Source organism: Filicampus tigris, chromosome 2 (assembly GCF_054856515.1).
Source record: "Filicampus tigris isolate MCC_2025a chromosome 2, RoL_Ftig_1.0, whole genome shotgun sequence".
Lineage (NCBI taxonomy): Eukaryota > Metazoa > Chordata > Actinopteri > Syngnathiformes > Syngnathidae > Filicampus > Filicampus tigris.
The window spans coordinates 32790655-32817697 of NC_141218.1; the positions used below are offsets into that span (position 1 = coordinate 32790655).

Genomic DNA, 27043 nt, shown 5'->3' on the forward strand with positions numbered 1-27043 from the left:
GAAGACACATTTCTTTTCTCTGGCTTTTGATAGTGCATTTTCCCTATCAACCAGTTCAGGGTGTACCCCACATACTACCCGATGACAGCTGGGATAGGCTTCAGCACGCCGCGACCCTTGTGAGGAGAAGCGGTTAGGATAATGGATGGATTTTCCCTATATGAAAATGGATGGTAAATCAAGATCAAGTGTTAATTGTTCTATTTAGCCTTCAAATGTGGTATTATAACTATGTGAAGCACATTGAGGAACCTTGTGTGAGAAAATGAGGTTGACCACAACATCAAGATTTTCTCAATTGTGGATTTAATTGAAAACAAAAACAGCCACCAACATCTATGGAGCTCCAGACATGACATCGGATTCTTTTTGGGGGGAAAAAGGGAGGGGATACATGATACAGTGGACACAAAATACACTCGTGTGGTTTTATCATTCCCGTTAAAAAGTATGCAAATGGTGTGCACCTTTTCATGTAACTGCAATGCCGGTTTCGGTCTGTTCTCATCAATGGCCAGCAATAGCAAGTTTTTCAGAATGTCTTTATTGCTTACCCCCACCCTAAAAGGAAATTCAGTCGCACTGCTGTCCCCATGTCCTATTTCTTTAGCCCCGGCCTCTACCTCAAACTTTCTGTTTCTAGGGAAGGAGCTTTCACTTTGTTTTTCCAACTGTGAGTTCAATGGAGGGCCAGCCAAGGTTATACGTTTTAGAGACAATGTTATAGAGACCAGACTTTTTGGACACATTCAGAGGAGAAATAGTGAGTATATTGGTAGAAGGATGGCGACCGCAAACGGGACAGGCTGAAAGAAAAAGATGACAGCTAATGAAATAAACGTGTTAAGCGCTGAATATAGTTTTCTAGGCGTCATTGTTACAGTATGTATTCTTTATTAAAGGAGTTGCTCTAAAATCACAGTTTACATGATTGTGGTAATTACCTGTCTCACACAAATCACAGGTTTATATCAGTCGTGTCGTGTTGAGATTGTGGTGTTGTACACAGATTTACCAGCAGGTGTCATATGCAAGCTGTTAAAGTTGAGTCACGTCACCAACAGTGAGTAAATTCTCAAATTGTCCAGTATTACAGTTAAACAAAATACATTGTAGCCCTGGAATTTTCGATGGATGAAAATAAACAAACAACAATCATGTTTGTAAGTAATGCATGCGACTAGCATGTTAAATGCTTTCATTGTGGATGCACATCCTCAGAAATACGAAGGACGGGAGTGCTAAAGTTGGAGGAACACGGAGCTAAATTTGGGGTGGTCAGGTGACTTATCTTCTTGCCACTCTCTCCTCCATGTCCCCTTTCCAGACTGTATTCCGGTGAATCTGGATCGTGCTGTAGCTTGTTAGGTTTCAGAGGAGGCACCAGGCCATGCAGGAGGCTGTTACCCAGGTTGGAGTTGCATCGAGCCAGGTTATCGGTCAGGTGCTGAAGATATACCTCATCTATCTTTTTTTCCAGAAGTCCATTCAGCAATGAGTCAGACATGGGCTCTGACTGTGAAGTGGGCAAACCCAAGCTAGTGTTTCCCCCGTCACCCATAACAAGGTAGCCCTGGTCTGGAAGTGATAGGAGAGGCTCTTGAAGTAACTGCTGTTGTTCTGCATACTCGGACTGGGTCAAAGCATAAGACTGAGTGTAAAAATCTTGTTGAGAGGCGCTGCTTCTGGCTGGGTTGGAGGAGATGAAGCCAGAGTCAGCCACCTGGAGATCAGGATAATGTTCCAGGAGGCTACAAGCGCCTGAGCAAAGTGTTAGATCTGTTTCGAGGGTTTGAACAGATGAACAACTGGGGATAGAAAGGCCTGTGGCAGCTGCAGGTACTACTCGCAATCCGTGAAAAAGTTTGGAGCCAGGATCCTCCTGGTCTAGACCTGAACAATACAATACACACAATACACATACCATTAAACTGTTTTCAGTTTATGCAGTGATGTGGGATCATTCCCTAACAAGTCCTCTTTCACAGTACAGTCACTAGTTGAGCGATAAAAATGCTGCTCACCTTTTTGTTCAAGCTCTGCCTGAGGAGTCATCGAGTTTGTCTGCAACTTGTGTCCCATGGAAACAAAAGCATTTTTGTTGTCCTCCTTGTACCGCAACACACTCAGAAAACCTTCTCCCAGCATGACTCACAATTAATCGTTTTATCTTTTTTAATGTCTTTTTTTGTTGTTGTTGTTGCCAGTCGTTAGCGTTAGAAGTAAAATGTAAACTGCGGATGTAAATGTGGCGATCTACTGGCCTGTGTCACTTCTCCAATAGAGAAGTGGCCCCTCCACACATTCAGCTTACTTCCTTTATTAGAAATGAAAAAGAAAATAAGAAAAGAGAAGAAGGTGACTGCTATTTCATAATGTGTGTGAAAAACATTGTAGTTGGTAAATGAGATACAAGCATTCTGTAGTAATTACATTTTTTTTTACATTTAATTTTCAAATTCCATTTTCATCTTATTGAGATATTTTGTAAAATTCATTACTTCCAATTTTGTAGGAAAAAGTTTGTGGAAGGCCCTTTACTGTTCCAGCATGACTGATCCCAGAGAAAGTTGAATATCCCTTACCATCCATTTTCTATACTGCTTACCCTCATGAGAGTCCCTATAATAAGTCCTAAATTGTTTTTTAATTTGGTCTCAAATTGACTACCGACCAATGTTCCCTGTAATTATCCATGTATTTGAGCATCCACACAAATTCCCTGAGCATTTCTTGGACCATGATGAGCAACATCACACATGCACACGGCTACCACCAAACCACTATCACACCTGTCCAAAACCTGAGACCCATAACCAGTTACATCACTGTAGGTATGTTACAAAAAACAAACAAACAAACAAACAAGCAAAATTCTAACCACTTATATATCAAAATAGAATAGAGATTTGCGACACAAATAAAATCATCTCTAGTTTGTTACTTGTATTTATTTTAAAGTCTCAATACAATTTATAAAAATCTGGTCCCACATTACCCACTCATCAATAAAGGAAAACATGTCATTTAATAAAACACAAACATTTCTAGCCACCTGACCTCTGAAATGCATGAAATAGCATCACATCATTTAAGGGACTTGTAAACCAAGCCCATGTTTGGACTTCCTGAATGGAGCGAGCTCGAGCCACCTGCAGCGTCTTGTCAGTGGTGCGTGTGAGTGTATGTGTGTCAATGTATGCTTCAAACTACAATAAACGCACTACTGAAACTGTTAAGCGTCATCGTGTGCATTTGAGAGGCTGAGAGCAGTGCGCAATTGCTCACACGTGTAGCTTAGAGGAGGCAACATTAATGACCATTCCAGTTCTAAGAATCCACATTACCGTATGAGGCCTAGGCGCTTTTTTTTTGTGAAACACTGGAGAATAACCTGAGAACCTTAACATCAAACCCGTAAAACAAATTTGAAATCAACTAGAACTGAGTGACAGATTGTCCATACTTTTTAATTAAAAGACAATAATAAATGCATTCAAATGTGCCTTGACACTTATCAAACCAATAAATAAGACACAGACACAGGTTTGTAGTTTAACTTTTTATTTTAGGTTAGGGAAGATAACTAACATCCTCCCGCACAATATAAAACAGGAGGACTGCATAATGTCTGTTCCACTCATCTAAAAAAAATTTGATTAAAATTAGCAAATAAAAATGTCACACTTGTCGCTGCCTTAAGTCTCATTGTGACATACATACTCTTTCGTACAAAAAGGTTGCTGTTAAAACAGCTTTAAGACAGTTTGAAGAAAGCATACATCAACATAAAAACCTGGGACTGCGTTGCTCCTGCAGAAGGTGCTGCACCTTTGGCAATAACAGAACAAACAGGAGCACAAAACGAAAACATTTCTGTAATTCAAGATTTAAGACCTTTAAACAATGTTGTCACGATGAGTCTGGCATGCACAATTTATTGTGCACAAGGATGTCTACATTGGAAGGCTACATTGCACATCTTGCAATCATGCTAAAGGAATGACTGACTTGACAGTGGACCAATAGGCTAGCAGGCTGACAGTTTAAGGTAGGCTGAGGAAGCGCTGCAGAGTCTTGATAAGCAGAACATTGTTTTCTTTGTTGTACCTCATTTCACAAGAACTGACAAGGCACAATAATGAAATAATTGTAAAAAAACTGAAAAATGAAGCACTTCATATATGTATAATTATTAGTTTTTTTTCACGTATTCCTGGTCAGGCTGGGTCCGGTTCTCACGCTGAAAAGGCAAATGCTACTGCTGTGCTTTCTTCAGCTGAGCCTCAGCCTCCTGCAAAGAAACAGAAAGGAAGGAAGTGTGAGCTAGAAGGTGATATTAATATTCAATATGTATTAAGTATATCCCGTGCTACATAAATGGGGAAACCCCTTTTATGCTTATGTGGTAACTAAATGGCACACCTTCCTGCATTTGCTATTAAGACAGTCTGTGTGCAGCAGAGAAAAGCATATGAGCCATGCTTGGGTGACATTTCAGCAGAGCCCACCGTGGTCCCAGTTGGTCCGAGTCGGACAAACTTAACCTGTACCACGTCATACGAAAGGTGGCGCACCCCTGGCGCCTCCGAGTGAGGAAATAATAAAAAACAAAGCAGTGTTGTGTACCTTGCAGTCCCACAGATGAAATGACATGTGGCCGATGTGTTTTTTTTCACCAATCACCACGCTGTGCGTGTGTGTGTGTCGGTTGTTTTTGTTTGCTATTTTTTCTGTGTTTGGCGGCGTGTATGCTTGTGCGGCGCCTCCATGTGACATGAAGATTATGTTCTCAACGCCGCTTGGCTGGCGCCGACGAGGGACGGACTGGGACCACGTGAGTCGTTTAAATATGCAGACAGGGACTCTGTGGCGCTTAGGCGATGCCCAGCTCTGCATTTCAGAAAACGTGGAATCAAATTGTTTTCTTCACAGTCTTGATTGAGGATGAAGGAGAAGAGAGAAGAAAACAAGGCATTTATGATGGGTTACTAAAAATTTTACCTTTGAGCCTGGGGGAGCGGGCAGACCTAGAAATGCATACACAGCGTTGTCCTCCCTGGCATCGAAGAAAGCCTCGTAGTTCTGAGAAGCAAGGAAAGAGAGGGAAAGAAAACATTTCAGATAGTTAGTAGGGGTGTAACGGTACACGTGGGTGTATTAATACGTTTCGGTATGGCATGTTCGGTTCGGTCCACTTGCGGTGAGTTCGGTCCACCTATTAGCGCGAGCTTACGCACGGGCGCTATTGACTGTTGCATGCGGGAGAGGAGAGTGGCGGCACAACAGTGAGAGCCAGAAAAGAGCCAGAGCTCGAAGGTTCCCCCGTACACTGCGGTCTCCTGTTTGGGAACATTCTGGCTGTCCTGTTAAAATCGCCGATGGGGAAAGGTACGTGGAGGAGTCCCAAAGTTGTGTGCCGGCATTGCTACATGAGATGGGCGGCAGGTAGCACATCTAACAGGCACGGCATCATCCGACTGTGAATGTTTCTTAGACGAGGGAGCAAAAACGTCAAATTTAAATAGCGAGATTCATCATATTGTAGCATCTTACAGGAACACGCCGTCAGACGTAGTTTAATTAGCACGTTTCCATTAATCCAAGTACAACTGCTCGCGCTCTTCTTTCTCCGCTGCTCCACTCGCTTGCCGTACGATGCATTCATGAACCTGAACCGGAAACATCACAACTCAGCAACACACAAATCCGACCACAACACAGATAATCCAATTCGTTACGATATGCTGTTGAACATTCAAAGATTTAAATGCCTAAAAAGTGTATACAATTTCATAAAGACTTTTTAAAATGTTTTCATTATAAAAAAAAGTTTTAATATAATTAGCAATAATTGTAACTGTTATTGTATGTATTTTTTTTATCACAAAAAGTGTATACATGTTCTGTAATGACAACTTGGCTTTAACTTGAATACTTAGATGTGTCATAGGCTGTTGCTGCTGAGTGTTTAAAGATTTCAGTATCTTAATTTACAAAGTTAAGAGATCTTTATTGTTAGTGTATTTTTTATTCTGGTGTAATTTCTTAGAATATCACCCGAATGGTTCGCTTTTTATTTATTTTTTTGAAAAAAGTTCAGTTTACTTGTCATCTTTTCAAAATAAACATATTTCCCCCCCAAAAATCTATTTTTTTTTGTCCTGAAAATATACCATACCGAAGTTTCCAAAAACCCAAACCGAACCGAAACGTGATGAACCGTTACACCCCTAATAGATAGATCGATCGATCGATCGATCGATAGGTACATAGATGGATAGATGGATTTTCCCCTTCTTAATGGTGGTAATAATTCAAAGCATTTGTTTCATCTCACCCCACAATATTTGCTTTCATTAAATATCTGTGGCGGAAGAGGGTTCCCTGTGGCTGGCCGTGACTCCTGCGGAACGTTCTCTCGCATCCACTTCCGGTTGGCCTCGTTGGCTGCGATGTCACACTCCTCAAACCCAATCCTATTGGCTGCCAGGAATCCCATCACATCCTGCTGCTGCTTTTTAATCTGTGGGTGGGAGGTTGTACAGGGTGAAGAGGGGAAGTTGTCAGTTGGTCATGTGTCAACAGCGAGGAGCCATTTGAGGAAACAGAATAGTTTGGTTTCACCCAACAGTCATAGGTCTGAAAAAATTTTTAAAAATCCACACTTCCTCCTTACTGTGATACACACACCATACCGGAAAACTGTTCACTGTGTGATAAAGAACTTCTTATTTGTGTTAATAGTATTTCAGGTCTCAATATTTCATTTATTACTTTTTATTTAGCCTTTATTTAACTAGGTTGGTCCCATTGAGACTAATAATCTCTTTTTCAAGAGAGATCTGGCCTAGACAGGCAGCAGCAAAAAACACAAAGTTTTAGACATGCAAAGAGAGACAAAGTACAATTCACAAAGAACAACAATTTAGCGGCCAAGCTTAACATTCTATGGGAGCCGTTTTCATGGCTTTCAATTCAGATTTAAAAACATTTAAGGACACCACTTCTCTGCAGGAGCTTCCAGGCTGAGGGTGCAGAGTACCCAAAACCTTTTATGGGTAAAAATAATCTCATCTGCTTCTTTAATTACGTTTTTTGGTTTTATGCAAATATTGATGAATCAATAATGTTCAGAGCGGATCCTGCAGCCATTCTGTTGAATCGGACATCGTCTTGACAGTGTTTTAGCCCTGCCTCTTACATGGATTCCTGTTGGAGAGCATTGTCCAATTGGGCCTTGATGGGTGCATGTAAGAGGGAGGATGGCCCTACAAGGCCAGACGGAAACAAAAGCTCCTCTGGGTCTTGAGAGGAGGTAACCAGTCAAACACGAGCCAAATAAGGCCTGCTGCAAGTCGACCCACATACACACATGCATGCACACGCAAACTCTCACCCTCAGCTGCATATAGCAACATACACCTGGTGCAATGCTAACCACTATCATGACAAAGTACTACAGGATTGTATGAGTGATAATAGATGAGAAAGCACCATGCTCCTACCAGCCTCATTGCGCGGAGACCAGACGGATTAGTCCTCTGAACAAGAACATGAAAAGGCAGACAATTCAGACAGATTACCTGTAGGAATTTCATACTTCTCTGAAGGGGAAATCTGAACACCAGTTCCTTATTTGTGTTTTATGGTCAAGTTTCTTGAATTTGCTTAAACTGTAACAAACACTGTGGGTGAGCATAAATGTTTTCTATTTTAATTTCATGTTTTTTATTTCAACCGGCACCATCAGTATTTCATGCAAAATTTGATTGTAAGGGAAGCTGCCCCCAAATCTGATGATTTTAAAATGCAGGAAAACCGACAGGCCTCCTTTGGGTGTGGTGATAAACAATTCCACTCTTCTCCTGTTGTCATGTATCTTATTTACCTTTCACGCAAGTCCCATACTTACACTCCCCTACAAAAGTACCGCAACAGTGTGGCCTTACCTTAGTAGTCTTTTATGTTACTATTTAAGATCAAATTGTTAATGTGAGACAAGAGAAATTTGAAGATAGCACTTTTTTTTTTTATCCACCCATTTTTCATAGTCAAAAGTATTGGAAATGTGACTATGAGTTTTGTTGCCCGGGTGTGATGCATTGGTAATTCAAACAACAAACAGCACTAGGTTTTTGTCCTTGAAAACTTAGAGGTGCAACAGACACCGACGTAGTTGACAGACTACGTGAAGACGTTCAAGTTTAACACTCAAGACTTATGTTTAAAAAAAAAAACATTAATTAAAAAAAAAACAGTATTAAGATGTTTTCTTTTTTGCCACAAGTAGATAGTCAATGACGCCAAGAAATATACACAAAGCAAAAGGAAAGCTGAAAAACAGAAATAGAATTATAAACACCATAATTTAGAGTGGGCAATTCCAAAATCTATTAATATTGATATTAATTTAAATTAATTAAGCCTATGAGTACTTTTGTTCACCTAAAAATGTGGTGTTGTGTAATTATGTATCATTTAAGATGTGTATCAGTTCGAGAAGAAAAACTCAAATCTTAATGTCTTGGCTGATATTAATCTTTGGATGACAAACCAAATACTTAGAGGAGACAGAGAAAATAAAGGAATTCCCCTTACAGCTAGATAGCTATGCAAATAACACTGAGAATGGGCTCATGAAAATGTAGCACACACATTGTATTGTTTGTCTACAAATGGATCATGAGTGTCTAATACCCACAGAATGAAGACTGCTGACGCAGGTCATTCCGCCCATGCCACCACATTTTTGTATGAAGCCTTCAACATTTTGGGGGAAATGTACCTGGATTTAGAGAATAATAAATACATTCATGATTCATGTCTAGCATCACAAGCAAATCAATAACAACAATGAATAATTACAACCACTTAGGACACAAACAGGAACACCCTCCAAGCTAACCTTGAACTCCACCTGCTGCATCTAAAATCAGTTAATATTAGAAGTGCTATTGACGTAACAAAAAGAAACATTCTTGAATATTTGAGGAAAACTGTGAACTGCAGCGGGACAACTGAATATGAACCAAGCAATGTGCAATCTTGGTCAGATATCTTTGAAAACAGTGGTCCCTAACCACCGGGCCGTGGACTGGTTCCGGACCACGGGCAGCAGATGAAAGAATAAAAAACTCACGGCACTTCCGGTTTATTTTGTATTTTCCGAGGCTGAAAAAAATGTATAGTGAAAAATGACCAGATTCTCTCCGTTGCATCCGTTTATGACGGACTCTTGATGTATGTCAAGATGCTACGGTAATTTTTAGGTTGCGTAACGCTAATATTTAACTCACAAGCTAGCAAAAATAAATGAAAAACAGACCACGCATGAAGCCAGCTGTGCAAAATATGCGTCGAGCGGCTCTCGATTTAGCGTTCTGGTGAGTTTTTTATTTTCATGCACCTTATATTAGTTCTGTGTTGCCTTATGTTGTCGCATTTAAGAAGGACGCTGCTATGATCGTTACATAAAAATGCGGCTTCCCATTGATTGTTATATCTACAAAACACCCCAGTTTTTGTGTCGCTCATCTTATTCACGAACTTTATATTTGTTCTGTGGTGTGTGTTGCATGTTACCATATTGACCATATTAAAGCATTGTTACCATTATTATGGTGTTGGTGCTGCTAATAAAGGTACATAAAAATACACAGTAGTTTCACGTTTGTTGTTGTAGCAAATCCACCCATGCCCCTGATTGACAGTCCTCATAAGTTATAGACTTGTATGACCTAGTCTGCGGTGGCAAAAAAGGTTGGGGACCACTCCGTTAAAATCTATAGCATTGGTGTTGGGACATAAAACAATCACAGAAAATAGTTTGGACTTACAGATACAGACTGATATGCACAATTAAGGTGCTATTACAGTACTGCACATGTACATGGTGAAACACTAAGTGTAAGTTACTGTATATGTATACAACAGGAGTTGTAGTTGAGTAGTAGCTAGGGGTGGGCGATATGACGATATTAGATCGTTAAGGGGTTTAACGTGTTGACGATCTCATAAAGCCGAAAGATCGTTTGATCGTCTACAGGGGCACATTCTATACAGTCTAGCTCTATGGCGGCTCAAAGCCGCTGATGCATACTCGACCAACCAATCACAGCACGCACAGTGCACCCTACGTGACACTCCCCGCCTCCCTGTTTGTTTGTATAGCGGGAAGCTATAGCAGAAAGTCACCACGAATCAGAGTTGGTCCCAAAAAGAAACTCCACATCCACAGTGTCGATTTGTTTTGGCTTTTCCTCGAAGGAGAAAGCGCAAACCAGTTATTTGCAAAGTTTGCAGAGACTCGGTTCGGATGTCAGTGCCGACAGCCAAAGCAAACGGAGATCTGACACATGGTAGCCAGAGGCAGCCGCTAGCTCCAAGCTAACGCAACCCGCGGTAACACAGTCATTTAACAAAGGCACTCCATATGAAAAAACAAGCAAGCAGTGTAACTGAGGCAGTGACTTATTACCTTGCTGTGAAGACATGTCATCTTCCAAACCGCTTATCCTATATAGGGTCGCGGGGAGTTGCTGGAGCCTATCCCAGCCGTCAATGGGCGAAGGCAGACTACACCCCGAACTGGTTGCCAGCCAGTCGCAGGGCACACATAGACACTGTCACTGAGCGGGAATCGATCCCACGCTGCCCGCACACAACTCAGGCGTGTGTACCACTACACTATCAGCGGACATGCTGTGAAGACATGATTCCCATTAAACCAATGGAAAACGAGGGGTTTAAAAGAGTTCAAAGTACTAGATCTGCGTTACGAGCTGTGTTTTTATGTTTACGTTATGGTACCTTTTATATTTACATTCACTGCACATTTTGATAAAAATTGTCACTATTCAAATTAAAACCTGTTCAGAAAGCTTAGCAGGCTTAAAATGTCATTTTTTTTCTTTTAGAGTTTTATATATATTTTAAATATGTTTTATATGTTTAACATGAGGAAAATGGTCAGAAATGTGCAAATTAGTCTCAAAAAAACGATGTAAAAAAAGAATCATGATAAAATCATGATCGTCATTTTCAGAGCTGGGCACTTGACCCTTTTTTGCCGATCCGGCGGCGACCCTCCACCCTTGAACTGGGTACCCTTCCGGCCGCGACCCTCCGGCCATATTCCTAAACATTGTCGGCCCCCGCCCCGTCCCCCCCCCAAAAAACTGTCCATGATTGACGCCGCCGCGGGAGAGATGCTAACGGCAGAAGCTTTTTAAGGATCATTAGCTGGCTAATTTACTATTCGAACCCGCTGTGGACACGCTTCAAAATGCGCCACTAGTACTTTAGTACTTACCCAATTGCGTGTGCTTACTTCCATTGCAAGCCCCGGGGTTGGTTTTCTCGTATTGTATAATTATTTGGGTCCAACAGACGGCCAGAAGTCACATTCAACAAGTTATTTATTTTCCACACTTCCCTTCGTTCATGGCCTTCAAAATAAAAACATACCAGCAAAGCACTATTTACAGCAGGTTTGCTACGGCGTATTTGCTAAGAAGTGCATGTACTCCACCTTGATGTGGCAGCGTTATACTTGGGTGCTGCGCGCAGCTTAATATACTCCCGGACACAAGTTGTTTTGAAACAGTTAAGTTCCAAGTCGGGGGGGCGTCGCTTCAAAAAGACAGCGACAACAACGGATATCGTACCTGCTACAACTATAAAGGGACCGAGATGACTAGACTATGAAATTAATTTTATTGCCAAACTAGTTTGCTTTTGTAGCAGCAACGAGCTGCGTGCTGCATCCTCTCTCTCCTCCTCCGATGACATACAGTGTGGGAAAGTGTATGTCATCGCAACATGTGTGGACTGATCAGAGCAGCAACAATTCCAGATGGATGCGTGGCATGTGTTGCAGACCTGCCGCCAACAGCACAATGCGGCAGTCACGTGGATCAATGCAGCAGTTGTTGCTCGCGCCGATGCGAGAGTAGAAAGAAGCCTAAAAAGAAGCCTTTCACTGAGTAGGCTGAGATTAAATTTGGCCGCCTCACCACCATGTCACACGCATAAGGGCCATGTCCACTTCCGGCCATGCTTAGTCCAGCCGTTTTTAAACATTTGTCGCCCCTGCGCCACGCCCCAAAAATGAGCATCTGTGAGCTCTGGTGATTTTATTTTTAAAAAACTGTGATATGATATTTTTCCCATATCGCCCACCCTTAGTAATAGCTATTCATTTATCAATTTTCCAAACAACTTCTCCTCATTAGGGTGGTGGGTACTGGAGTCCATCCCAGCTGACTTGGGCTGAGAGGTGAGGTACACCCTGGGCTGGTCGCCAGCCGATCACACCCCTATGTTTGATTTATAGTCTTCAATTAACCTAGCAAATTTTTGCTATGTGGAAGGATCTTCAGAACTGTGAAACAGACTGGAAAACACTAGGCACTGGGCTGCCTTTAAACTACCCATGTTTACAAAATTTGTCATTTAGTACTCTCTAATGCACTGAGCTTAGGGAAGAGCTGTAAAGCAAATACAGAACAGTGTGTTTGTCCATGAATAGACTAGAATAGAATAGAACAGTAAGGAGTTTTTTTTTTTCCAACTCAAAACAATTCATAGTAAATTACAATATGCAAGATGTAGTATAATTCTCCAGGCCATATTTTTGTATATAGCTGTGAGAAAAGATTCCTTTTAGAGTTGCAAACAACATCATTAACAGCAGCGTCATTATCATGTGAGTGCTATGATGTCAAGAAAGTGAAATTAGATTCAGGTCTGATCAATCCTTAAAAAAGGTCAATCATTAACAGCAGCTAGGCAAGGGCAGGAATTGATTAGATTAACTTTAGCACAAGCTCAAATCAATGGCCCACAATACAGATGAGGCTGAGGGTCAACTTACATTTAGCTAAAAATACAAGACAAAAATCAAAAATTTCTTTGGAACATTCACAGACAAATTCAAATGTCACAGTCTCTGTGTATTACAGTGATAGTAGTTTTGACTTGATTAAAGGAAATCTGATTTGTACTTGTATTTGAGGCTTGCTATAGGTTTGATGGCAACAGTAGCCTCCACCAAAGCCTGAGCTCAGTCAGAATTACAACACACTTACAAAAGAACCACTTTGGCTAGGCTCCCTCACTGCTGCCTGAGGGTGAAGCCGACAACTGACCTGTTACACAATGTCTGACCTACAAACTCGGGGAAGAAAGCAGACGTACACAATAGCCACACAAATATTGCAGATATGCACGGCATACTGTATGTACCGTATTTACAGGTGCAACCTTATCTCGGTGGCAATAAGGAAAATATGCGTGGCTACAGTTTGTACTAGGCACTACAGTAGGCAGTAAAGATATGCAGCAGGATACGACGTATAAATCTCTATCAAACAATAAAATTAGTTATGAGTGTTTTAGGGTACAGTATACAATTAAAAAAAGGATTAGGGTGACCTCATCTTTGACAACGACAAGTCTTAAAATACAGTGAGTATACCGAACAACAGCGTTTCTATTCCTTTTCACTCAAACATGCTGCGGAGTAGGAGTGTGACAAAATCTCGATATGGTGATACATCACGGTGTTTTGTCTTCCGATCGATTATCGATACGCCTCCGCCAAGTATCGGTATTTTAAATTAATATACGGCCGCTGTAAAGACTCCTTTATTGTTCATTACTTATTGGGCAATGACTTGGCGGTCCACTAGGGGTGTTAAAAACCCCCAGCTACGTGTAGACAAGGCCTTAAACTCCCAAAGAGGAGACTTTAGTCTCCACTCTGTTTCCCCCCTCAGAAACCAAATATGTGTCACACCCCTAATTACTTTCCATTGTATTGTTAAGTACCCATCATCGAGTGGGTACTTACTTACCCACTGACATAAACACAGCTCTCCACAATCTGCACAGTTAGATTTCACACAGAAGTCACCATGGCACACGATTTTGAGATTTGCAGAGTAAAATTTCATTGTTGGTGTGTATTATGAAAAATTGAAAATGTTTCTTGGATCAAAAGACCAAATATATATCAATATAAGACCAATATAAGTTTGCACTCCGTAAAATGACTGGCCATTATAAAAATAATGTTCATGGCAAATAAATAAAAATGTTTCTTGAATCAAAAGACAAAAGGGGATTATTTTCTAAATAAAGACACTGAATTTTATAAAGAATTATAAAAAGAGTTTTTATGGCAAATTTAAAATGTTTCTTCAATCAAAAGACAAAACAGGATGATTGTGGAGAGCTGTTGTCAAACATGCCCAGGGCTGAGCATGAACAATTAGCATTTCAATGGAGACAGAGTATAGAGAGTGGAATTTGCAAGTTCTGGAAGAGGGAGGCGGCAGAAGTGGAAAATTCAGGACTCTAAGTGTTAAATCGGCATCGCCCAGCACCAGTCTCAAGCCAAAAAGCCACCCAAAGACTGTTAGATTTGCCTCCTGGCCAGACCAGCGTGGGTTCTCTAGGTTCTCAAGGATCTACGCCCGTACAACGTAGTTCAGAATGATGGTTTTCGCTACATGATGCGCACTCTAGGGCCACGCTGTGAAATACTAAGTTGAAAACGTTTCACTGAGAAAACAATTATAATTTTGTAGGAGGAGACCAGGGTTCAGGTATTGAATGCATTCGAGTCGTAAGAAGGAGTGGGTCTTACCTGCGATGGATGGATATCAAGGGACACACTGTCTTTTATTGCCACCACCGCACATTTTATCAGCAATTGGGAACTCAAATCAGACATGCTTGAAATATGTGAATTACATGAAATCCACAATGATGCTCACATTGCAAATGTTTGTTGGATTTAACATTCCTTGTTAAAGTTATTCTTTGATTTTCTTTTTTTTCCCCCTTTAAATCTGCAGGTAGTGGCTATGCAGTAGATTTGCATTTTACAACAATGTTAACAATTCTCACTGTTTATAAATAGAACAGAATGAGAATGTTCCTGAGATGTTGCACTACAATAGTGTCTAACTCATTCAGTACCAGACTTTTTCCAGACCTACTGTGAAATGACATATGGTAATAGTAAATGGGCTGTCACTTATATATGAATATGTCATTGGGATAGAATGAGTTAAGACACTCATTTTGTTTGCAGAACCGTTGCAATAAAGTGTCTCTGTAGGGAAGACATGTATTTGTTTATAAAAAATTTCACTTGAATTTAATATTGTGTTTCAGCAATGGTAAAAAAATAATTTTTTTCTCTGAAAAACATCAATTTTGAATAGTAGTATCATGGATTGATTCCTGACCAATGTATTGATAATTGCTGTATCATCAGAACATAAGATAATCATTATGGTGAGCCTTGTATTGCAAATCGTATCGTATCGTGAGGTACCCAGTGGTTCTCACCCCTACTGTGGAGGAAACATGATATCACTTTAGAGGGAGACCACCATTTATCTTAGGTGAGGGGTGGTAGAATTTGTTCACCAATACATATGTACAGTAGAGATAACATAATGAATGAATGAATAGTTTATTTTTTCGGCTGTACAGTGGTAACTCTACTTACTAACGTCTCTTCATACGAAATTTTCACGTTACGAAACGTCTCAACAGGAAAATATTGCCTCTTGTTACGAAACAAATTTCAGAATCTGAAAGGTAAAAATACAGTATAGGCTGTATACTGAAATCTAAAAGTCACTAAAGGTAGGTTTAACACTGCTGATCCATGTGCCTGATTGTATTTTAATGCCTATATTGAGATGCATTTCAACTTTCAAGTGCATTTCAGTGCCATGAAAAAGTATTTGAACATAAAGGCTTACCGTTTTGCCCAAAAAAAAAATCTGAAAAGTCCCAAGATTTTTGGGTGAATATTTGTCGGACGGACGAGATAAGAAAGTTGAGCTTTTTGGAAGGTGTGTCTCTCGTTACACCTGACACAATTGTAACACAGCATTTCCTACATTTCATATGGGAAGAGTGGGGCAAAATATCTCCACAGAGATGTGGAAGACTCATTGCCTTTTATAGAAAAAGTTTAATTTCAATTGTTGCTGCTGATGGTGGTCCAACTAGTCATTAGGTTTAGAGGGCAAGTAATTTTTTCACACAAGGCCAGGTAGCTTTGACTATCTTTATTCCCTTAATGACTAAATTACCATTTAAAAACTGCATTTTACATTTACAGTCAATCCCTGCACATTCACGGTTCAGGAATTGCAGATTCATGTTTGTAGATTTTTATTTCAATTATTATTTTAAAAATATTTTAACAAAATATATATTTTTCAAGGGCGGCACGGTGGTCGACTGGTTAGCACGTCCGCCTCACAGTTCAGAGGTCGTGGGTTCGATCCCGGCTCCGGCCTCCCTGTGTGGAGTTTGCATGTTCTCCCCGTGCCTGCGTGGGTTTTCTCCGGGTACTCCGGTTTCCTCCCACATTCCAAAAACATGCATGGTAAGTTGATTGGACACTCTAAATTGCCCCTAGGTGTGATTGTGAGTGCGGATGTTTGTCTCTGTGTGCCCTGCGATTGGCTGGCAACCAATTCAGGGTGTCCCCCGCCTACTGCCCAAAGACAGCTGGGATAGGCTCCAGCACGCCCCGCGACCCTTGTGAGGAGAAGCGGTACAGATAATGGATGGATGGATGGATATTTTTCAAGTTCTCTATTTTCACGATGCTGCGCTGGAGCTGCTCCACCACATTAAAAAAAAATGAATAACCCCTCCATGAGCTATTACTTGTCACTTGTTCAAAGTTTTTTCTTGTCTCAATGATCCTAGGAGCTAAGTTGTCTGGGGCTTTACGCCCCTGGCAGGGTGACCCATGGCAAACAGTTCCTACGTGAGGTACCAGACAAAGCACGGCTCACAAACCCCCTTACGGTGAGCAATATTGTTGCATTACGTTTTCCCTTGCCCAGACGTATGTCACCAGAGCCACCCTGGAACCAGTCCTGGAGGTGGGGCTCGATGGCGAAAGCCTTAACCGATGGGGGCTGACCGGGCACAGCACGAAAAGGCATTGTTGGGGCCCCTTCCCATGGACTCACCACCTGTGGGAGGGGCTAAAGTGGTCGAGTGGACTGGATTATTGTTTAATGTTCTATATAATAAATTGAGTATTTGAGAAGTGCAATCCACATTAAAATCATGTTTCATGAACCAAAATGATATGTAGGAAGTGGCACAGCTACTAATTTGTTTACATAATTGTTGTAATTTGCACTTGAGTTTGGGCCTTTACAGTATAGTATCAGAATAGTATATACTGTACTTATGTTTACGCCACTCCTGTGTGGCAGAATAATGTTGTCGCGTTGAAAGCTTACCAAACTGCACATCAAAATATTTAGTAAGTTTATACCTCTAATTGTAGGAGATAAACTGTCTTTCATATTAATTAATGATTAATTTGCCTTTACCTTAGTATTCTATAATGCATAACAGACATCACTGATATTGTTGTAATAGAAAATAATTGTTGAAAAATATTTTAGAAAATGACCTTGAAAAAAAATGCAACTCATATCACAATCGCAATTTTTAGGAAAAACATTTAAATTACATTATTTTCCATAATCGTTCAGCCCTAGTCCACGTGCACTTGGCACCAGCACACCCTAGGCCGCACTTTCATGATTGACTTTGTGGTTGCATGTCTTGGACAGTTGGGTGAAGAGAGGGGCGGAGTTGTCAACTGATCACCACCTGTTAGTGTGATGGGTTCAATGGTGTGGGAAGATGCATGTCTGACCTGGCAGGCCCAAATGTATTGTGAAGGTCTGCTGGGAACGTCTGGCAGAATCCCCTGTCAGAAGGAGTTCCACGCCTCCATTGTTGAGTCAGCTGACTGGAGCTGTGGGCATACGTGGTTGGTGCGTGTTGTGGCGGCAGTACCTGAACCCGTTGGTGAACACCAGCGGTCAGGGATGCCGTCAAGCTGAAGAAGGAGATCTATTGGTCCTTTTGGCCTGTCGGGAGTCCAGGGGTAGCTGATAGGGACTGGCTAGCCAAGCGGAAAGCAGCATCGGCGGTCACCGTAACAAACACTTGGGCAAGGGAGGAGTTTAGTGAGGCCAAGGAAAACGGATTCCAGATGATTTTGAGGAAATTCTGGTCCATCATCCTCAGGAGGTGGAAACATTGCACCATCAACACTATATGTTGTGGAGATGGGATGCTGCTGACCTTGGCTCGGGACGTTGTGAGTTGTGGGGATAATACTTTGAAGATCTCCTAAATTCCACCAGCATGCATTCCCTTGAGGAAGCAGACTCTAGGCACTCTGAGTTTTGCCCTCCTATCTCTGTGGTTGAAGCCGACGATATGGCAAGGCACCAGGGGTGGATGAGATCTGCCCGAACTTTCTAAATGCTCAGGAGGGTGTGGGGCTGTCCTGGTTGGCACACCTCTACAACATCGTGTAGACCAGTAATTCTCAACCACTGTGCCATGGCACATTAGTGTTCTGTGAGAGATCATCAGGTGTGCCACGGGAAATTATCCATTGTCAATTATTTTGACAAAGAAAATATATTTCTTATAAAAAAAACTGTTTTGTTAATTGATTTATGCCAACCACATATAGTAGTAGAAGGTACATAATGACCCAGTATAGCCAGTTCTTGTGAATCATTTTGCTAAGTTGTGTGCCGTGAGATTTTTTTCCAATGTCAAATATGTGCCTTGGCTCAATAAAGGTTGAGAAACACTAGTGTAGACATCGGAGACGGTGCCTCTGGATTGGCAGACAATTGTGGTGTTTCCGAAATGCAGGGGAATCACACTCCTAAGCCTCCCTGGTAAGGCCTTTAAGGGGTGCTCAAGAGAAAAGTCCGTCGAATCTCGGATTCAGGAGGAGCAGTGTGTTTTTTGTCCTGGCCGTGGAACAGTGAACCAATTTTACATCCTAGCAGGGTCCTCGAGGGTACACTGAAGTTCACCCAGCCAGTCTAAATGTGTTTTGTGAACTGGGATAAGGCGATTAATCGTGTCCCTCGGGGACCTCTGTGAGGGGTGCTTTGGAGTACGGGGTAACGACACCCCTGATATTGCTGACATTAATTCGGATTTGTTTACAGTGAGGGTTGAACAGCTAAGGCTGCCCTTTGTCACCGATTCTGTTCGTAACATTTTTGGACAGAATTTCTAGGCACAGGCAAGGCATTGAGGGGGCCTGGTTTGGCGGCCTCAGTATTGCATGTCTACTTTTGGCAAATGATTTGGTGCTGCTGGCTTCATCAAGCTGCATCTCCAACTCTCACTAGAACGGTGTGCAGCCGAGTGTTAAGTGGTTGGGATGAAAATCAGCAGTTCCAAATTTGAGACCATGGTTCTCAGTCGGAAAAGGATGGAGTGCCCCCTCTCCAGGTAGGGGATGTCAATTTACCCAAAATGCTTTGTTTCCAGCGCCATATTTGAAGGAAATCAGGCAAAAGAAAACATGAACAGAAGCCTTATCCATTGTTAGCGTTATAGGTCTACTTATGTCTACTTCTGTGAAAAAAGGTCCATTACATCCATTACAGGAAAACGCCAACTCCTCAGATAAACTTTCAAAATCAGACTGGTCAAATGAAGCCAGTCTGTTCCCTGAAGTGAGCTATCACAACAGAGTTAATCACTTCATCGTAAAGAAGAGTGCCTACACGTGGGAGGACTTTGATGCTGTCAAGAGCATGCAGCATACTGCTGTAGTACAGTACTTGAATACACCTTGTGGTGCAACCTGGACACATCGTCGGTGATGTTCCCAGGGTCATAGGGTGTTTCGGGTCTTACGTTAGACGCTCTCACCTGTGCGACCCAGGCCCCGATTTGTGTACAGGTAGCGCACTACGCCACATGTGCCCCCTCCTTAGCCAGAGCCACCGTGAAGCCTTTTCAGCAGCCTCCAGGATATTCTTGATGGCTCTTGGCCTGTGCGGTCCGCAAATCCCTAAGAGTCCAGGACCCGGTGTAGGGACTGCCCTGCGAAGCCCCTGCAGCCCACTTTAATCGATTAACAGCGGGCGTCCCATTCATTCTGCCAACATTCCACTACCAGGTCTGCTTACTTGGTCCTCTTCCTCCCCTGGGCTTGCTCTACTCGATCTTCACAGGGAACAGTCAATTCAAGCAGCACAAACTGCTTGCTCGCTGCGGACATCAAGACTATGTCTGGTCAAAGTGATGTAGCAGCAATGGTGTCCGGGAATCTCAACTGTCTCCCTAGGTCAACCAGGAACTGCCAGTCTCTTTCTGTCGCAAGCAGGCCCATTTGGGTCTTAACGGATGGTTGAGGCTGCTCACCTTCTCGGACGAGCCTGGATGAGCCTCCGCTTCTACTTTCCCCTGGCTTTGGTGTAGCATGGCTTAGGATTGGTTCGAAACCTGGCCCGACCAGTAGCCAATGAGCCCACTAGGGTTCTGTGCTGCAACCTTGCCTTTGCCCGCTCCACTGCATCCTTGGCACACCACTTCCTTCCTGATCTGGCCTCCAGCCCTGCTGAGAAGATATTGGTGTCAGCCTAGTCTCGGTAGAGCAGGACTTCTCTGACTCTGTTGACCTTGAACTCCTTTGCCAGACTGCTGAAAGGAAGCTTTAGCTTGATGTTATGCCCAAAGAGAGCAATGCTGTAAAGGCTTCGTGGCAAGCCCAGCCACCTGCGCATTAATCGGCTGACCTTCCGCTCAAAGCCCTCCACGGTGGTAATTAGGACTTCATAAACTAGCAGTGGTCAGAGGAGACAAGGGAGGATGCCATTCTGGTAAATCCAAGCCTTAAACTTTCCAGGAAGTCCTGACTTGTCCACTGCCGAGAGCCATGTGTCGAGGTCATCGCTGGTACCTTGCAGTGCAACGGTGTCCTTCAGGTTGCCAGTAAAGAGCTTGCCCAGGTTCTTCACTGGCTTTTCTGATACTGATGGAATTGTTGTGTCTCCCAGTATGAAGTGGAACTGATCAGAGACTTTTCTCTTCCTTAAGACTAAGGATTTGGATTTTGCAGGCTTAAAGCTCATCCTGGCCCAAGTGATGAGCTGTTAGAGGGCTTGAAGAAGCCACCTGTATCCAGGCACTGAGTTTGTGGTCACTCTGATATCGTCCATGAATGCTATAATTGGTGGTTGTCGGGTGTCAGATCTGGACAGTGGACCTCTGCACTCAACTTCCGCCGCAGACTTCACGAGCATGTTCATTGCCAGTCCAAAGAGAGACACAGAGATTGTAAGTCGGTAATGATGCCCTTCTCTAGACCAAGCCACTCCAATTTTGAAGTTTATTATTGTAATGTCTTGAACTTCTCAAAACTAAAGCTCTTGTGAAAAATAATACTTGATAATACAAAAAAAAGTATTAAAATAAATATACTGGTTAAAAACAGCCCTTTGAGTAATTCTTGGTAAAGTTCACAAACAGTAAAAAGTTCATGAAATTAAAGAACAGAGAAGTTCAGGGGTTTTTTTTGTGGTTAAGAATCAGAATCGAGAATCGTTAGGAACCGGAATCGTCCAAATTCAAACGATGCTCAACACCAATCAACGTACTACAGGAAGTCTTCAAATTACAACGTACGCAAACTAAGGCCCTGTCTACACGTAGCCGGGGTTTTTGAAAACGCCGGAAATAAGCCTGCGGTTAGCCCTATCATCCACACGTTCCCAGAGTTTTTTCAGGGAAAACGCAAAACTCCGGCAGCAGTGGAGATTTGTGGATATCTCCAGATTAGCGTTTTGCTATGCACTCGGAGATTTAGTTGTCACCGTGCAACAACAATGCTTTGATGTCATTGCGCGACTTGTGTTTTCATGCGAGTCAACATGTATTCTCGCGGCGCTGCGTTGGTTATAGCCATTGTCGATGCGCTTTTTGCTTACTTATTTGTACGCAACCAACCACTGTTTCTCGTTGAAAGGTTTAAAAGGAATTCTTACCTCTTGTTGGTTCTCCCGAACGAGTTTGGCGCCGTGTTTTTGGTTTCGTAAAAGTGACGTCAAAGGACGGAAGTTCCTTCTGAATGGCTAACTACTGCCACCCAGAGGCTTGGCTTGCATTTGAAAACGCGTTTTTCCGCGGTTTCGTGTGGATGCGTTTTTTTAATGCGTATTCCAACGCAGGTGGGGGGGATATGCGGTTGTTAAATAACCCCGGCTAGATGTAGACAAGGCCTTAAGTCGTTTCGAATTTACGACGCCCATGCCTCCTCCTCCATTTTGGCCCCAGCACCATAGTGACTACGGGTTAAAGTCAAAATTCCGATTTCTGAAACATTCTGAATAACCCGTTTACATGATTGAGAGGACAGGGTTGCTCCGGGATTTGAATAAGCCACTGTGACGGTGACACACAGTGTCATGACTCAAATTGACGTCATTTTCGCTTGTTACTTTCAATTGTCAATAAAACACTTGATATTCATGTCACTCACCACATGAATGAAGCAGCCGGTTTCCTCCTTGCTCCAAAAGTGTGCTTTTGTGCTGTGTCTATGAGTTTGTTTACCTCTGCTTGTGTATTTGCGATGGGTTTCGCGCCAAAAAACGCACTTCCGCATACAAGCACTTCCTGTACTACAAAGACCAGCATTCCTTGCGGTTGACCATGCGCAAAGTGTCTTGATCGTGTCGCTTTGCGCGGCAGCAGTATTTTTGCCTTTTTCGCCCTCCTCTCCTCTTTCTACATCCACTTCTCAGCAGTAATGCTAAGAACAGCATCTTATGCTTTTTATTTTAATGTATTATGTATTTTTTATACAAAGTAATTTGACGTAAATTTCGACGTTAACGGTGAAATCTGACCTACGCGAACATCGCCAGTGTAGGAACGGAAGTCGTTCGTAAAATGAGGACTTCCTGTATAATATTTGTATTCCTACAAAATTAACATATTAATGTTGAACAGCAATGTAAACTAAAACTTGCACAGGTATGTACACACGTAAGCGTCTGCCTCCGTTTTCCAATCAAAGGTTAACCTTATGACACACTGCACATGAAAAAGAAAACAGTACGTTATATAAAGTGATAAGAGCATATACTTTTATGTTGTGATGGTGTAAAGTGGTCACGTTGAGATTTGATAGCCATTGTGCTCGTCGTATTACAAACGTCTTCATTTCCCAGAACACAGAAAGTACTTATCAACTATCTTGCCTCTCGACCTCGACCTCACTCGGCTGCCTGCCCTCAGACTGCACCTTGGCTGCACACAGCTTACAGATGTGATGTCACACAGCAGGGTCTATTTACTAGTGAGCGGAGGATGGAGCGTGAGATCGACAGGCGGATTGGTACAGCCTCTGCAGTAAAGTTCCTACCCTCACCCATGGTCACGAGTTTTGGGTCATAACTGAAAGAACAAGATTCGGAATCGACGAACTGTGTCAACCAAAAGCATTATACCTTTGCTGTCATGTGACAACACAAATTGGGATATTGTTCTTTCAGAGGACTGGTGTTGACTTGTCAAACTGTTCTTAATTGACGTAACCTATTTTTGATGGTATGGGCGGGGTTACACACTGGTGTGCAATCATTAAATGGCTGTAACTCATTCACAAGTTTGGTGCATGCAGGGCAAGTATAAATACAGTGTGTGATGAGTTTTTCCTCTGCCTACCGGCATTTCTAGCTCTTAAGCATGGCAGTGCCAACAACTGGTACAAGCAGCCGAAATAAATTTCCTCCATGGATGTCCGCACTACTTAGAGACAGGGTGAGAAACTCAGTCAGTCGAGTGAAGTCGCTGCTCCTTTGCATTGAGAGGAGCCAGATTAAGTGGCTCGGGAGCCTCCCTGGTGAGGTGTTCTGAGCATATCCCGCCAGGACGAGGCCCAAAGAATGACCCAGGACATGTAAAATGTAAACTATGCTTTACTTTTATTTGGATACTGTGGATCCAGTGCTTTAATTATGATATGCATTGGTATTGCAAACTTAGTGTCATTTTTGCCATATTTAGTAACTTCGCTTACCCTCTAGCGACTATTTAAAAAAAAGCAACTAGCGACAACACTAACTGTGGTCCTCATGTCAACAACATTTTTATTTACTGCTCGTTGAAGTGAGGAGGGAGACTTGGAATGATATTGATTTGAGAGATCAACTAGGAACTGCTAATATGACTTCATGGTTGGGGGTCATAATGTCAGCATACTTAAAAAAATGTAAAAAAATAATGCCCATTAATAACTGCTTATGATTTTGTTGAACATTTTTATTTCCCAATTATAACAACATATAGCCTACAAAGTAACAGTTAACTGAAACAATACAATGTAATACTTTATATAAATCCATTAAATAAATGGAACACATGAATTACATGTTGGTGTGTTCCCCAGCAACCATTCCAGTTTCCCAATATGGCCCTTTTGGACAACTCACTGCCCGCCCCTGTGTAAAACATTACATTGCGTTTAATTGACTAAAGATGACTTTTTTTCCCCATAGATTTACTTTAAATGGGGGTAACTGCCACATTACTCCACTGGCCACTGTTATAAATTACAATACAATTACAACTGTATTCACAATGCACCAGTTGCATTGCCATGTTTTTCTCTCGAAGCTACCAATAATTGCTGGGAAGTGCATGTACTCAAACTTTGTGTAACACCCGAAGATGCTGCCCAAACTTTGCTCGTGAAAGTCGGCCGTAGTTTGCAGTCGGAATCGCTAACGGACGCTCCGGATTAGAGCCGAAATGGGCAAGACGAGATCGGTCTAACAAAAAAATGAGTTTTCTTTTTTTTTTTCCTGTACAAAAATTGTTAAATGGCGTACACAATTTGAAATGATCAAAAAACGTATAAAATACAGGGAAAATGTACAAGTTGACAGGTATGCTGTTACAGCTCTAGAATTAGACCTCATTAGATTGTGCAGATCTGTCTAATGAAGTGGCCATATGTATAGCTTTACAGATCATCATAAACATTAGAAGCTATAAACACAATCTGGAATAAAAAGACAAAATATAACTTTGTTGCAGTGAAAATGCCCTTCAGCCAGCAGATTTAAGTTGACAAATAATTTGAAATAGCGCTTCAGCTTACCATACACACTAAAAATAGAGAGGTCCTTTGGTTTTAGCTGATCTCTCTATTAGCAAAGCTCAACTGGGACACATCATGGAATGATATTTTTATTGCATTAAGATGGGACTTGGTGATGACAGAAAGTTGCTTCTAGAACAGTCAGCCGTTTCACATACTTTCATATACTGTACACTCTCAAAAAGGTCGATTTCCCATCAAACAGTCGGAAATGACTAGGCGAAGCCTATTAAGCTGTAATGTGAACTGATATAGAAGACCAGGCTTGTAACGGCACATTTATCAGGCTCTGTTGCCCCTGATTGCCAAGACAGATCAGAATCAAGACTGATATAGCAAGTGTATCTCGAGTTGTTGACTGGATCTGTCCTTTTAGACCACCGCAGTCTTCCCAATCATTTACTGTAAAGGCAATAAAGCCACTTAAGCGTTGCCAACTGAAAAGAGGGGCGATGTGACTGTGTGAGTGCTGAGTGAAAGTACATCATCTAAAGGTGATGCAAATCCATGAGAAGACCATGATACTTTAGTAAACTGAAAATATTCCAATATTGAATGACATTAAAAGATGCTATAATAGAAACAAAAAGCTTTAACATGTACTCACTGGTCACAACATTAAGCTACACTTACACAATGTAATTTAATCATTTTACAAAGATAATACAGGAATGTCCTGTTTATGACACTGTCTGAAGAGCACAAATAATTTAACAACACTGCGACTGTTCCACTTGCAGTTTATAATGGTAATGAAGTGCACTGCATCACAGTGATAGGTAGTTCTCATGTGTTTGCCTGTCATGTACCGGTAACTGAATTAGGTCACCAAAACATTTATAACATGCCTCAGTATGATGCATAGCTGTTCTATTACAGTTCCAGTAATTACAATACAGTACAGTTAGAGTAAGACCTCTAAAACATAAGAATTGGGAAAGGCAGGGTTTGTGATACAGCTCTTGTATTAGATTGCACGGATCAGTAGATGCGTGCTCGCTTTAATCACAGGTTCTACCTGAGATTAATTGCTTAATACATAAAAATAATGTGTCACTTCCAGATGCCCAAAATGTCTTGAACCGGGTTCTGCAGCTGCACTTCTATAAAGGCCTTGGAGAATTGCATCACCATCATTCCTTTCCACTCTAGCTGAAACTGGCATGCCTGAAACTAAACACCCCTGGTTCCTACAGCAAATCCAAACCATTCTAAGCAGAGAATGTGAAGCAAATATTTTGTAACTGCGAGCATTTCCTGTTTTCCACCCGGGTTTTAGCTGCCATCACTTGTCAGTAATCACAATAACCAATACCACAACAGTTGACAGCAGCATTGCAAGTTGGACTCCTACTACAACCCTCTTGTAACACAGCTAAAAGTGTACACAATATCTAATACATGAGGACAGGCCATGTAGCAGGCGTCAGACATGCCCATACCGATACGTTCTGAGTTCAATCAAAGTTCAGCTGCCCTCCTGTTGGCTTTTGAGGCCAGGGATGCTGCAAATAAATAGCCACACATCACAATAAAGATGTAACATTCTCTCATCCCTTACCGAAGTGGAGCCAGAGGAGGACGCTATGTACACTTTGATCACCATGGTCAATCCCGGATGCAGGCGTTTGTTGATCTGGCTCTTTTGGAGGCAAGTTGACGTCAGGAATTGTTGAGGAGGGGGGAACAAACGAATAAATTCTCAGGTTGGATCCTCTGTTGCAGACAAACTGCGTGCGCAAACACTCTTACTCTTCTACACTGGCTAGAGCTGTGCATTCCTCCTCCGCCTCTCCTGGCCTGCCCGCCCCTTTCAGTCCCTCTCGAGAGATTCTGGGCAGTGAGAGTGAGAGTTGGACAAGCTCGCGGGGAGACACGTAACGGCAGAAAGGCAAATAATAAAATATGGCGAGACCGTGCATAGGGTGTCTGGCTGTACGATCAGTGTGGGCGCAACGTCATTGTTCTATTTGCGTTACAACACATGCACACGACGCGCGTATGTGTCCGAGCAACAAAAATGGCGAATGAATGAGTTAC

At 42.1% G+C, this 27043-nt stretch overlaps 2 protein-coding genes across 2 annotated transcripts; both read right to left on the minus strand.

Moving 5' to 3' along the window:
* Nucleotides 1-354: 354 nt before the first annotated feature.
* LOC147152074 (uncharacterized) lies at nt 355-2261 on the minus strand. Its single transcript, XM_086023355.1, has 2 exons — nt 2025-2261; nt 355-1893 (listed from the first exon to the last, which is right to left on the minus strand). The coding sequence occupies exons 1-2, from the start codon at nt 2146-2148 to the stop codon at nt 1199-1201; spliced, it is 819 nt and encodes a 272-aa protein (XP_085879481.1). The 5' UTR covers nt 2149-2261; the 3' UTR covers nt 355-1198.
* A 1286-nt stretch (nt 2262-3547) lies between these two features.
* sh3bgrl (SH3 domain binding glutamate-rich protein like) lies at nt 3548-27043 on the minus strand. The gene is made up of 4 exons (XM_086023634.1): nt 26565-27043; nt 6341-6526; nt 5005-5085; nt 3548-4294 (listed from the first exon to the last, which is right to left on the minus strand). Exons 1-4 carry the CDS (start codon nt 26607-26609, stop codon nt 4259-4261), a joined length of 348 nt encoding a protein of 115 aa, XP_085879760.1. The 5' UTR covers nt 26610-27043; the 3' UTR covers nt 3548-4258.